This window comes from Carcharhinus amblyrhynchos, chromosome 26, assembly GCF_965287045.1.
Source record: "Carcharhinus amblyrhynchos chromosome 26, sCarAmb.v2.hapA, whole genome shotgun sequence".
In the NCBI taxonomy this organism is placed as follows: domain Eukaryota; kingdom Metazoa; phylum Chordata; class Chondrichthyes; order Carcharhiniformes; family Carcharhinidae; genus Carcharhinus; species Carcharhinus amblyrhynchos.
In genome coordinates, this window is record NC_137349.1 from 11,400,455 (window position 1) to 11,414,751 (window position 14,297).

The following is a 14,297-nucleotide window of genomic DNA, read 5'->3' on the forward strand; positions in this document are numbered from 1 at the left end:
CAATAATAAATTAAATCAAATATTCTTTGCAACTACCCAGGGTTGTCATAGCCAATTGTTGCCTCTCTGCAATGCAACTGAAAGCACCTAGATGATCAGAGATTGAAGCTCAGACCTGCCATCTTCAATGCCATATAACTCAGATCTGCCACCTTAAATGCTATATAACTGAGACTAATGCTGGGAGGCAGGTATTTATTATGTTTGTTTGGCAAAGGTTCTCCAATGGTGCCATTAGACTTGGAGCTGTAGAATTTTGATCTGGTGACCATGATGATAACGCTGAGATAGGCAAAGGACAGGGTCTAAATTTCCAACTCTTTATATCTGAATCTGTACCATGAGGATCGTGGTTATTAACCACAGCTGGTCTGACTTTAACAGTAAATTACCTTTTTTTTTAACAGGCTGGGATGTAGAGAAGGGGAACAATGATGGCATAAATCCAGAAGTCCTTGTTTCCCTGGCAGCACCAAAGAAATGCGCCAAGCAATTCTCCGGAAAGTTCCATTTTCTAGCTGGCCGCTACTTGCCCGACGACCTGCAGAAGAAGTATGAGCTTAATCCCCCAGACTACCCAGGAACTGACAGCATTGTGCAACTTTAAGATGAAATGGTTTTACGATGATGAATTTGAACAAGGCAAAAACTGACCTGAACTGGAAGCAAATGGGTGTAAAATGTGGCATCGGCTCCTTACACAGGAGCTGCATTCTCCAAAATTCCTGGAACCAGCACAAGTTCCTTAGAAAAATACCTGGAAAATGCATCTCCTCACAAATGGATTCGAGCTGTGTTCTACATCAGCACAAATTTGTTTTGTTTCATTTAAACTGGTCCAGATTGTGTGTGTGTGTCTTTTCTGAGAAATGTGACACATCTTTTTTCTTTTAAACTTTATCAAAGCTCCTTTGCTGTAGAGAATGATCTTTATGCAGTTTCCAGATTGGGCAATCGTATGACGACCAGGCCCAATTTAGACTTACTTTTTGTGAACGTTTTAAATCACAGTTTCTAGTGCTTATTTCATGTGAGGATGATGGCATTTTGCACCTTTCAATAATCTGGGAAAATTCGCTCAGTTTTGAAGGTGGAGGTGGGAGGGACACTTCAGCTAATTATAGAGCTCCCTACTTTGATCTGAGTCTGTGCAGGGGTAACTGATCTCACCAGGGGGTAACGCTGGGGAGAGTCACATTTGGCTTCTGGAGATCTTATCAAGCGGTGGAGTTTATGGAGGAGGGAAGGATGTCTGAGATTGAGATTGTATATAGAAGGGTGTCCTGGTTAGGTTGAATAATTTTTGTTTAGTTCAAAGGCATAACAGGTCTGTCAGCATTTGAACAGAAACAGGTGGGACATTATTTAGATGTGTTTAGAAGTCAGAAATATTAGCTCCCCCCCCTCCAAATTTCCTCCTGATGCTGTTTGACCTTCCAATATTCCCATTCTGGGAACCCCAATCTTGAGTCCAAACCAATACTGTATTCCAACCATTCCTCTCTCTCTCCACAACCCTTACCACCTCCCTCCCACCCACCTGGAAGTATACACCTGGAAGGAACTTGGGTGAGGACATGATTCGAGTAAACAACAGTGCATTCCCCGGTCATGATGTGGAGATGCTGGAGTTGGATTGGGGTGGGCACAGTAAGAGGTCTCACAGTAAGAGGCACAGTGAGAGGTCTCGGGGACTCACCTGATGAAGGGGCAATGCTCCGAAATCTCATGATTTGAAATAAACCTGTTGGACTTTAACCTGGTGTTGTGAGTCATCCCATGGTCGACCAACATGCCAACCCTCCCCGTTTACGCTTGCACACAAACAACAGTTAATTTGAGCAAGGCAACTCTCTGCAGAAGCACAAATGTGGGGAGGATAGGAAGGAGAAAGAGGATTTGGGGGAGGGATGAGGAAATTAATGTTTATCTCAGGCCTGTTGCTATCTCCCAACACAGCACACCTTCTCTTTGTGTTAAAGTGACTCACTGTAATGGCGATGTTTGAACTATGTTGTACATCACTCTTGGTGAATGATTGATCAGTCTGATTGTGAAGGACCAAATGGTAGATAAACTATTGGGGGAACAGGAGAGACGTGAAACTGCGGTTGGTATCATTGTTCCCATGATAAATTCTGCAATGTAATCCATGCATGGCATATAAAGAAGTAACATTGTAAAACTAGAGGCCATCGTGCTCTTGGTATGATGAGGCTAAGAAGTAGTTAAGATTATACCCACCTTGGACAAGATTGAGATTTGCAGTTAAATTTGGAATACTGTACGCAGTTAGATCATTTTATCTCAAGAGATGGGTGTAGATGGATTAGAAAGGGTTGAAGGAAGTGTTACCTGGGTGCTTTCCGGCCTCAAGGAACTACAGTCAAGAGGCAAGGTCAGGGTGACTGGCTGATAGAATAGAATCATATACAGTGCTGGAGGAAACCATTCAACCCATTGGGCCTGTACTGACAACAATCCCACCCAGGCCCTACCCCATAACCCCATCTATTGACCCTGCTAATCGCCCTGACACTGAAGGGCAAGTGAACATGGCTAATCCACTGATCCTGCGCAACTTTTGACAGTGCAAGGAAAGCAGAGTACCTGGGAGAAACCCATGAAAACATGGGGAGAACATGTGAACTGCACACACAGTTACCCAAGGGTGGATTTAAACCCAGGTTCCTGGCACTGTGAGGCAGCAGTGCTAACTATTGTGCCACCGTGCTGCCCGAACAACTTCTTCATACAAAACCCCAAAAAAACCTTCAAAAATTGGGAACAGTAGTGAAAGGTGCCAATGACATGGGAGGTTGTTAGACTGTTTAGCTTGTAGAGTGAGCTTAGAACATGAGTGTTATAAAACGAACACATCTTGCGTATACTCAGCAATTCAAATGTCAGCTCATCTTATCTGCTCACGGCATAGAATAAGCTACTAGAAAATCTTACTATTCCTGGGCCAATTGTTCAATAGGAACTGGATCAATGCCTGTTAGAAGAAGGGGGAAAGGAGGTTAGAGAGAGATTTATTTGATCCAGGTTGTGAGTATGGTGATCTTGGGTAGAGGTTCTGGAGGGACAGAAGGATGTCCATGAATGAGATAGTATGTAGAAGGAGTGAATTGGATAGGTGAATTTGATAGACAACTTCCTTGTGAGAGGCACAACAAGCCCATCAGCACCTGGAAAACAGAAGCTGATGAGATATGAATTCGGGGAGGGGGGGAGCTGCAGGGCACTAGTTAGAAGTTAGGAATATTAACTTCTCATTTCTGCTTCTGATGATTGACCTGCCCATATTCTCAGTACTTCTGGTTCCCATTTCACATCTCCATGTTTCTTTCTATTTTGTGTTTGTGAAAACTCAAACATCTCCCTGCTTGTTGTACAAATTCAATATATCACTAGTAGGTAGTGCTATGGGTGCTGCTCATGAAATGTTACGACCAAGTATAGTCTTTGGGTGAAATGGATTTAGAGGGAGTGTGTGTGGTGGAGTTGGGGTGGGGGGTGGGGGGGATGTGTGGTGGTGGGAAGCAGGGTGTTGTCAGTTAGACCAAGCAAGTGCAGGTGTTGTTTTGTACCCCCTATTTAAAGTCATAGGTTAAGACATTATTTATGGATTTTCCATTCCAAAGTCATAGGCGTTTTCCATTATAATTGTAAAGCCTATGTAAACATGTCAAACTGTGATTATGACCTTGTGTCAGTAGTGGCGCTACAGTGCTCCTACTCAGCGAGATGGCGTGGATTACAGCTTGACAAGTTTACATATGAATTCCCTATTCTAATTGTTGACGTAGGACATTATAATGAGGAAAAATGTCAATAGTCTGCTGATATAAGATTTAATATATTATAGATATATACATATATATATATATATAAAAATATAGATAGATTCCAATATATATATGGGTATTTGTACTGTATGTTTGCACTATTTATGCTGCATTTTTGATTACTGGGTAGAGTGTGCCAGTCCTAATTATGGGTTGTAAGAGATGTTTGCAGCCAACGTCTAACATTCCACTGCTGGCACTGAAATTACTTAGTGTGTCATTCACATTCACGCCACTTGTTACACTTAACGTGTGCTATTCATGACCCATTCATTCACCTTGCATCAATCATTGAGTGGTGACAGAGACATTGGCCTAACATCAAACTCATACTTGTTACATCTTCCCATTGTTATTATCAGTGGTAATTCCACTACACTTTGGTTCATAAAGTGCTGTGAATTTCAATTAGCCCCAGATGCTAATTATTGCTGTAAACTCTACCCAGTTCTGAGGGAAGCACACTACTGAGTTAAAAATCAAATGGATTTTAATGTTGTTCTTTCTACCTTCTAGGTCTTGAAATGTTGCTGAATCAATTTGATACCTGTAATAAATAGAAGTTATGTCCATGACTTTTGATGTGTTTTTGTTACCTTTAGACTCAAGTATTCCAACACCTCCCCAACACTCTCCCATTTTTTTAACTTCCAGAAAGTTCAGTTCATCCAAAACTCTGCTGTCCCAAATCCTAATTCACACCAAGTCCCACTCACCCACTCACCAAATGTTCAAACCAATCCCCAAGAGAGACAAAGGCCGATGAGATTCCAGAAAGACTTTGTCATAGAATCACACAGCACAGAGGAAAATAATTTGGCCCATTGTGTGTCCACTGGCTCTTTCAAAGAGCAATTCAGTTAGTCTTACTCCCTCAATCACTCCCCATAACTCCACAATTTCTTACCTTCGAGTATTTAACCACTCCCCATTCGAAGGTTATTACTGAATCTCAAGGCTAATGGGCAATACATGTTATACTTGCCGATGATATACCCATCCCATAAACATGTTAGAAAATCTGTACCCTCCCCCCACCTTATAAGGCAGTGCTTTCCAAATCCTAACCACTTGCTCTTCAAACAATATTTCCAGATTTTGTCAATCTCTGAAAGCTAAGCTGCTCAAGAGGGAGATAGTTACATCACTTCCTTACAATGACTACCATTCTAAAGCATCTCATTGGCTTTAAAGTAGTTTGGCGCACACTGAGATGGTGAAAGGTGTTACATAAATGCAAGTTCTTTCATTTTTACTCCAGTTGTTGATTGATGCCAAGGGTCCATGTTTAGATCATCACCTGAGATCAACTCACCCAATCCTGGGCCTGTCCTCTCTACCTTAAGCCTGTCATGGGCTGGACAGGAACATGCAGGAATATAGGAATAGGCGAAGGCCATTCAGCTCCTTGAACCTGTTCCAAAATTCAGTGAAGTTGCTTTAATTTGCATCTCGACTTGTCACATTTCCCACACCCCCATCCCTTTCCCCGTCCCGGCCCCCCCTGTCCCTGGCCCACTGCCCTTCTTCTCCGACAAAGACATTTTGCATCCAATGCACTGTCCAATGAGATGGGGAAGGGGGATGTTTCCCTTTTCCCTGGGAGCATTTCTGCACTCCCTCCAGAAATCCTCTAAGGACCTCACTAGAAGGGAGAGAGTGCTGTCTTACTCCACCTATTGGCCACCTTATAGGAGTCACCAGGAGAAAGGGAGTGCTTTCTCATGGGAATCTTGCAAGGATGATCCCCTTTGGTGTGCAGTGGGGGGGGACATGAAGTCAGGAAAGATGGCAGAGCGAGAGGGACAGATTTCTTCCTCTTTGTAGGTACAGAATATCTCTCCTCCACTTCGACCTGCTTCACTTGTGCTGCAATCAGGATCAAAACTGAATCCAATTTGATTTACAGACAGGTGTGTCTTAGTGCAACAGCATTTGTTTAACACCTGTTTTCATCCTGTCATCAGAAATAACCCCATAAATCTGAAATTTTACTAAGTAATCTTTAGCCTCACACTAAGCAGGGCATTTAGCAGCTGAGCCCTGACTGGGATTTTGTTTTAGAATGCTGCCTATCAGATGAAGATGTATTTTTTGATTCCCATGGACAGCAGCTTCCTGCACTTTGATGCTAACTCCTCAAATCTGCCGCACTCCACACAAGCGGCCTGTTTGAAAAATGTAGAAACACTTTTATTTCAAATAAAGGTTAACGTGAGGGGGTGATGGAGAGGCAGCACGATATGCCAAGTCTTTCCCATTTGGTTCTACTTCTTGCATCTCCTGGGACTGTCAGAAGCACCTCAGAGAATTAATCAAACAACCAAAGGAAATTTTCCAAAAGCTTTGATGTTGCTACTTCACATCAGAAAGCACTGTGCTGACGGTGTTCTGCCTGAATGATTCATTCTCCCACTTAGTGGCCTCCACTCAGCCCCATTTAGTAACATAAGAACATGAGGAAGCCATTCAGCCCCTGAAGTCTTTTTCACTGTACAATCAGATGTCTATCTCCGGTTTCCTCCCACACCCCTAAAACATGCTCTTAGGCTGATTGGTGTTAAAAAATTGTCCCTAAATTAGTCTTCCCTCAATCTTCCTCAATAGGCATAGACAAAGGTCATAGGTAGAAGAGGGCACTCACAAAGTTAAAACGGCGGTGTGGGCTTGTTGGGCCAAAGGGCCTGTTTCCCGTGCTGTGTTGTTCTTTTGTTCAACCTTATTTACCCTCCCTTTCTCCATAATCTCTGTATCTTTAGCAAAAATCTATATATATATATAAATAGCCTGCATATATATATATATATATAGTCTTTGGCCATATCATATATATAAACCTATAAAATATATAGATCCTATAACATGTATGCAACCTATTGCCATAACACATAGATATAGCATTTAAAATTGTAGATCCTATTATGTATATAGTCTATAACACATGTATATCATAGAATCCCTACAGTGCCGTTCAGAATCCCTACAGAGGCCATTCAGCCCATCGAGTCTGCATCAACTCTCTGAGAGAGTATCTTACCCAGGTCCTCACCCCTGCCCCATCCTCATAACCGCACACATTTACCATGGCTAATCCTCCTAACCGATACATCTTTGGACACTAAGGGGCAACTTAGCATGGCCAATCCACCTAATCTGCACATCTTTGGCATGTGGGGGGAAACTGGAGGAAACCTGGAGGCACGGGGAGAATGTGCAAACTCCACACAGACAGTTACCCGAGGCCGGAATTGAACCTGGATCCCTGGCGCTGTGAGGCAGCAGTGCTAACCACTGTGCCACCCACTGCCACTGTGCTGGCCACATATAGTAACATATCCTGAGGCAGTTCACAGGAACATAGACAAAATTTGACACCAAATCACAGAATGCAATGTTAGAATTTTAGAATGGTTACTACAAAGTACGAGGCCATTGAGCCCATTGTGCCTGTGCTGGAGAACAACTCATTCAATGCCATCTCACATTCCTGTGACGATTCTCAGGAACATTGGTGATCCTTGCTCAAGGAGGTAGTTTAAGCAGCATATTAAATTAGGAAGCAGAGATGTAGAGAAATGGTAAAGTTTAGGGAGAGAATTCCAAAGTTTGGAGGCCAGGCCTCCGAATGCACGTCTGTCAGCATTGAGCAGAGGGAGTGGACGGTGTTCAAAAGGCTAGGGTTGGAGAGCATAAAGACCTCAGAAGACTGTGGGGCTGCAGACGGTTACAGTGACACCATCTTCCCAGGATACCTAGAGATGGACAATAAATAAAGTGTACCTGCGCTGCCCACATCTTCAGAATAAATCATTTTTTAAATATTTCCATCAGCTCTGAAACATTTTCTGACATTTTCAGGACATGAATGGTCAGACCTAAATGGATATTCTTTCTTTTGTGCATGATAAATCCTCACGGAAAAAAAACCATTGTGTTTTCTTGATAGTTGAATTTTTCCAACTGTTCTCATGACCATCTTCCACAGCTCGGAGAGAGGAAGATATGCAGAAATTCCAGGGGGAATTCAATCCCTATGTTTCTACAATGTGACATAAGACCATGGTTAAGACCATGGTTGTCTCATCACAGCTCCTCCGCAATATGATATTGCTAATTTCCCATGTCACAGGGTCGCAAACAGATATGATGAGCAAAGCCCCTGTCGCTTACATATAGATACGCCCTGTAGCTCTCACCTTACCCCCGACAATAACTTTATCCAACATTTTCCTGACTCATGCACATCTGTAACAAGATCTCTGAGCTGTCTCTGGTACATTTGGTATCTTAACTCTTTCACCAAAGCCCATTTCTCTACTGTCTTCAATCAAATGTCACTTCTCCAGTACCCCCAACTATCTATAGAAATCCTTTCTCCAATTACTTTAAAATGCTGCTGGCCATATCGCAGGGACATTAGTCAAATAAAAATGTCGCCAAGAATGGAAGATCATCGAATAGGTGAGGTAAATTAAGAGGCAGTGGTTGATTTAGAACATAGAAAAGCTACAGCACAAACAGGCCCTTCGGCCCACAACTTGTGCTGATCATATCCCTACTTACCAGGCCTATCTATAACCCTCAATCCCATTAAATCCCATGTACTCATCCAGAAGTCTCTTAAAAGATCCCAACGAGTTCGCCTCCACCACCACCGACAGCAGCCGATTCCACTCACTCACCATCCTCTGAGTGAAAAACTTACCCCTGACATCTCCTCTGCACCTACTCCCCAGCACCTTAAACCTGTGTCCTCTCGTAGTGGCCATTTCAGCCCTGGGAAATAGCCTCTGAGAATCCACCCAATCTATACCTCTCAACATCTTATGCCCCAATATCTTTATGTCCCAAACTTTGTTTTTGAAAGAATCAGGAAAGGAAGACAGAGTGAAGTGAGGATTTTCACATTTCTGAGGCCCTGGGAAAGAGATACTTAAAGTAAGAGATGGTGCTAAGATTTCAGCATGAAAGGTTTTATTGGTGTCACTTTTTATATTAGCACTGCAATGAAGTTACTGTGAAAATCCCCCAGTTACCACACTCTGGCACCTGTTTGGATGCACTGAGAGAGAATTTGGCATGGCCAGTGCACCTGACCAGCACATCTTTCAGACTGTGAGAGGAAACTGGAGCATCTGGAGAAAACACACGCAGACACGGGGAGAACATGCAAACACCACATAGACAGTGAGCCAAGCTGGGATTTGAACCCAGGTCCCCTGGCGCTGTGAGGCAGCAGTGCGAACCACTGTGCCACCCCAAAGCTGAGGGCTAACGCATTTAACACTCAGGAGAGGAAAATTTGGAGTTGTATAGACCACAGTTTTATCTCTAACTAGAGATTGGAGGATTGTGATGGAGGCAAGACGTTAAGGGGCGGAGGTGGGAGATGGAGTAAACACGACAACTGACTTTTGTTTATGCCTCTCCTCCTCCCTCCCAAGTTTCCATTCATCTTGCTTTGTGCAAATCCCAAAGTTTGCACATTCTTAAGTCTGGGCTGCCCTTTTAAATATTCTAATCAACCTTGGCCCATCTTCAAAGGAAACCATCACAATACATCTCATCCACACTGTGACTATCTGCATCTCAGAGCTCTTTTGCGCAAATTATCAGATCTTCATGGTATTTAAATTGGAAAAACACGGAATGTTTTAAAGATGAAATTCCCACACATTCTTTAATTGTGTATGGGCTTAAAATCTCAGTTTCTCTTCACGCAAGCGACTGATTTATTAAACAATCCCTGGAAGCAAAATGTTCTATTGAAATGAAAAGAAATAATCTTTTCTGAGATTTAATAGTTCTCTCGATGGAAGATCTTGCACCAGTATTCACACAAATTAATTTCCCTACTGTGTGACCTAGATATCAAAGTCATTATTTCTGTTTTCTGCCACTGGATTTCAATATTAATGTTCCAGAATTCTTGAACAGGTTGAACATAAGAACTAGGAGCAAGAATAGACCAATCAGCCCTCAAACCTACTCCACCTTTCAATAATCCCAGGGAGAGGCCTGGTGCTAGGTTATTAATCCAGAAACTCAGCAAATATTCTGGGGCAAAAATGGAAAATGCTGGAAAATCTCAGCAGGTCTGACAGCATCAGTGGAAAGAGAATAGAGGCAACATTTTGAGACTGGATGACTCTTTGTCAGAGCCAAAAGCAAAGAGAATCAGCAGAGATTTATACTATGAGGAAAAATTGGGTGGGGAGGGGTATGGAATTGTACGAAGGAATGTAAATGATGATACAGAAGACTGAGAAGGTGTTAAAAATATCCATTAAGTGAACAAAATGTGTAAATGACATAACAGAGGTACAGATTGTTAAGAGATTGCCTGGGGATTATGGCAGTAGCCCTGAAAGGGAGGTGGGTGTGGGGTGGAGATGGGGGGTGCTGAGAGGGGGCAAGAAGGAGGGTTGGAATGGAGAAGTGGAAAAACGGAAGTGAGAAAGAAGGATGATAAAATGGATGAGTGAGGTGAAACAAAATTAAATAAAATAAATGCAAATGAGGTGAAGGTGGAGGAGAGAGTTTGTGCTCTGAAGTTGTTGAATTCAGTGTTCAGTCCAGAAGACTGTAAAGTATCTTAAATCCCATATACTCATCCAGAAGTCTCTTAAAAGATCCCAACTAGTTCGCCTCAACCACCACTGACAGCAGCCGATTCCACTCACCCACCACCCTCTGAGTGAAAAACTTATCCCTGACATCTCCTCTGTACCTACTCCCCAGCACCTTAAACCTGTGTCCTCTCGTAGTGACCATTTCAGCCCTGGGAAATAGCCTCTGAGAATCCACCCAATCTAAACCTCTCAACAACTTATGCCCAAACTTTGTTTTTGAAAGAATCAGGAAAGGAAGGCTGAGTAAAGTGAGGATTTTCACATTTCTGAGGCCCTGGGAAACAGATACTTAAAGTAAAAGATGGTGCCAAGATTTCAGCATTAAAGTTCTTATTAGTGTCACTTTTTACATTAGCACTGCAATGAAGTTGCTGTGAAAATCCCCCAGTTACCACACTCTGGCACCTGTTTGGATGCACTGAGAGAGAGAGAATTTGGCATGGTCAGTGCACCTGACCAGCACATCTTTCAGGCTAAGATGAGGTTCTGTTCCCCAGTTTGCGCTGGAGTTCACTAGAACATTGCAAAAAGACAAGGACGGACATGTTGACAAGAGAGTAGGGTGTGTTGAAGTGGCAAGTGACAAGAAGGTCTGGCTCCTGCTTGCGGACCCAGGAACCCAAGTTCAAATGCTGCCACAGCAGATACCTGCTGCATCGCAGTATCATACTGGAATAGGAAACCAAGGGCTGCGATGAAAGAATAGGGTAATGGGACTATTGTGTAGTTCTATCAATGAGCTGGCACTGGCATGATGGGCTGAATGGCCTCAGCCTGTCTTGTACTTTACTTTGAACAGGACAAAATATACTGAAGGTTTACAAATCAGGCAATGGAAACCTTCCAGCACAGCACACATAAACCAGTGAAGAATTCCAAACAGCCCAATCACTTCCCATTCTCTCACATTATATAGAAACACTCATGAATCGAGCATTAAAATTCCAAACTCCTAAATCACTTCCCATTGCACAGAAGTTCAAAACCAGACAGAATGTGTAAACTTTGTCCAAGAAATAAAAACCTCTGGGTGCATTGGGAATGAGGTTACTAGAGTCCGTCTGCACTTGTAATCATCCTTAACTCTTTCACCCTAAGAGTCATACTTAATTAAAGTTCCCCTCTTTGCTTCCATTCATACACAAGCTGTGTAAACAATCAACCTCAGCTATTTTAAAAAAATGTATTCTTGTTTAAGAATGCAAAAGTTTTGCCCATCTTGCTCCAACTGTCGGTCTCAAAACCTCCAGGTTTGCCTTTGCACAATAAAATGTAGAGGAAGGTTTCTTCTGGCTTGCCCCCATGAGGTCCATTGGCAACGATTCACCCATGGCTCAGTGGGTGGCACAGTTGCCTCTGAGTTATAGGGTCAAGTCCAATGACCCTTCTAACTCTATTCTGTGGTGAGTACCGTGTACAATTCACTATGTGGTGCTTTACCTGGCCGGCCACGCACAATATCTTAAAAAGGATAATTTGTGTGGAGCTCACAAGCTTCCTTCCAAATTGCTGTGTCCCCCACACCACTAGTCAAATTAAAGACTGGAACTCAGAAAACTCTGGGTTGACACTCTCTGTGTAAAACTGAGGGAATGCCACACTGTTGCAGGTGCCATTTTTCAGATGGGACGTGAGGCTCTGCCTGTCTCCTTTGTTGGATGTAAAAGGTCCCACAACCACTATTTGAAAAAAGAGCCGTAGAGTTCTCACACATTGTCTTGGCCCAGTATTTATCCCCCAAGCAACATCGCTGAATGTATTTAAGCTGGTTATTATCACATTGCTGCTTGTAGGATCTTGCTCTATACAGATTGGCTGTCACCTTTCCTACAACAATGACTACACTTTGCGAAGTACTATATATAGTGGTCTTTCTTTCCATTCCCTTATTGTAGCTTGTGGTTCCCTTAGCCATCATCTTTTACCTTTTGGAGAAGGAAGGAGATTAGTGTGAGTGGCAAGGTGACACAGTGGTTAGCACTGCTGCCTCACAGTGCCAGGGATCCAGGCTCATTGCTGGCCTCAGGTGACTGTGTAGAATTTGCACATTCTCCCCATGTCTGCGTGGGTTTTGTCCAGGTGCTCCGATTTCCTCTAACAGTCCAAAGATATGTAGGTTAGGTGGATTAGCCATGGCAAATGCCATGGGGATAGGGCAGAAGGAAGGCCCTGGCTGGGTGCTCCTTCAGAGAGCTGGTGCAGACTCAATGGGCCAAATGGCCTCCTTCTGTACTGTAAGGATTCCATGATCCTGTAATTCGAAGATTACTCTCTTCTAAACTCTAATGGGTATTGGTCCAACCTGTTCAACCTTTCTTCTTGAGATAAGTTTTTCATCTTCAGAATCAGTTATGCGAATTTTCTCTGAATTGCTCCTAATGCAAGTATATCTTTTTTCAAATAAAGAGATCAAAACTGTATAGAATACTCCAGATGCGTTCTCAGAAAAACTCCAGTCTCCCTCCAATAAATCTTCTTTGCATTTATATTTGATTCCCCTTACAATCAAGGACAACATTTAATTTGTCATCTTAATGACTCGCTGTACCTGCATAACAATATTTTGTGGTTAATGTACCAGGACACCCAGATCCCTCTATACCACTGAATTTTGCAATCTCTCTCCATTTAAACAGTATATTGTTTTTTCCATTTTTTTTCTGCCAAAGTGCACAAGCTCACCTTTTCCCACATTAAACTGAATCTGCAAATTTTTTGCCCACGCGTTTTACCTTTCTTGATCCCTTTGAGAAATCTTATCCTTCTCTTTGACAACTTACTCTCTTACCTATCTTGGTGTTGTCAGCAAAGTTGGCCACCATAGCTCCCTTCATCCAAGTCATTAGATTGTAAATAGTTGAAGCCCCAATACTGATCCTTGTGCACTCACTGATTACAGTTTGCCAACCCAAGAAAGGGTCATTTATCCCTCCTTTCTAGTTCCGGTTAGCTAATCAATCTTCTATCTGTGCTAACATGTTACCCCCTACACCATATGTTCCAACTTTGTGAAGTAACATTGAATGTGGCACCTTCTTAAGTGCATTTTGGAAATATAAGTACATCACATCTACAGGCACCCCTTTATCCATCTTGCTTGTTATTTCTTCAAATAGTTCAAACAAATTGCATGAACATGATTTCCCTTTCACAAAACCACGTTGACCCTGCCTGATCACATTATGATTTTCTATGTATCCTGTTATAACTTCCTTAATAATGGATTCTAGCAGTTTCCCTGTGACACTAGTTAGGTTAGTGGACCCAAAGTTTCCTGCTTTCTGTTTCCCTCCTTTCTTCAATAAAGGTGTTATGTTTGCTATTTTTCAATCTAGAATATAGGAAATTCTGGAAGAATATATCCAATACCTCTACTATCTCTTCAGCCATTTCTTTTAAGACCTTAGGATGTTGGACTGGGATTTGCCTACCTTTAGGTCTATAGTTTCCCAGCACCTTTTCCCTGATGAAAGTGACTACTTTATATTCTCCCTTCCTTTCATCTCTTGATTTTCAAATACCTTTTGGGAAGTTTTCTAAGTCTTTTACAGTAAAGATACAAGACACCTGTTCCCATCCTCCACTATTTCCTTGTTTTCCATTATTAGTTCTTCAGACTCACTCTCCAGAAGACCAAGCTTTAGTTTCTCTTTTCATATCTCATAGAATCATAGAATGAAACAATGTCAAAGACATCAAGTCTGCATCAACATGCAAGGTATACCTGATCTCCCACCTAATCCCACCGACCAGCATTTGGTCCATAGCCTTGAATATTATAATGTGCAAAGTGTTTACCCAGGTACTTTTTAAA

General features: G+C 42.4%; 1 protein-coding gene across 1 annotated transcript in view; it reads left to right on the top strand.

Annotated features, from left to right (window-relative positions):
- The window catches only part of yjefn3 (YjeF N-terminal domain containing 3), a 132,873-nt gene extending 129,386 nt beyond the window's left edge, over window positions 1-3,487 (top strand). The window contains exon 6 of the mRNA XM_080213247.1: window positions 408-3,487. Coding sequence (XP_080069373.1) covers window positions 408-607 — 200 coding nt within the window. The 3' untranslated portion in view covers window positions 608-3,487. The remainder of the gene's footprint in view (window positions 1-407) is intronic.
- The last annotated feature ends 10,810 nt before the right edge of the window (window positions 3,488-14,297 follow it).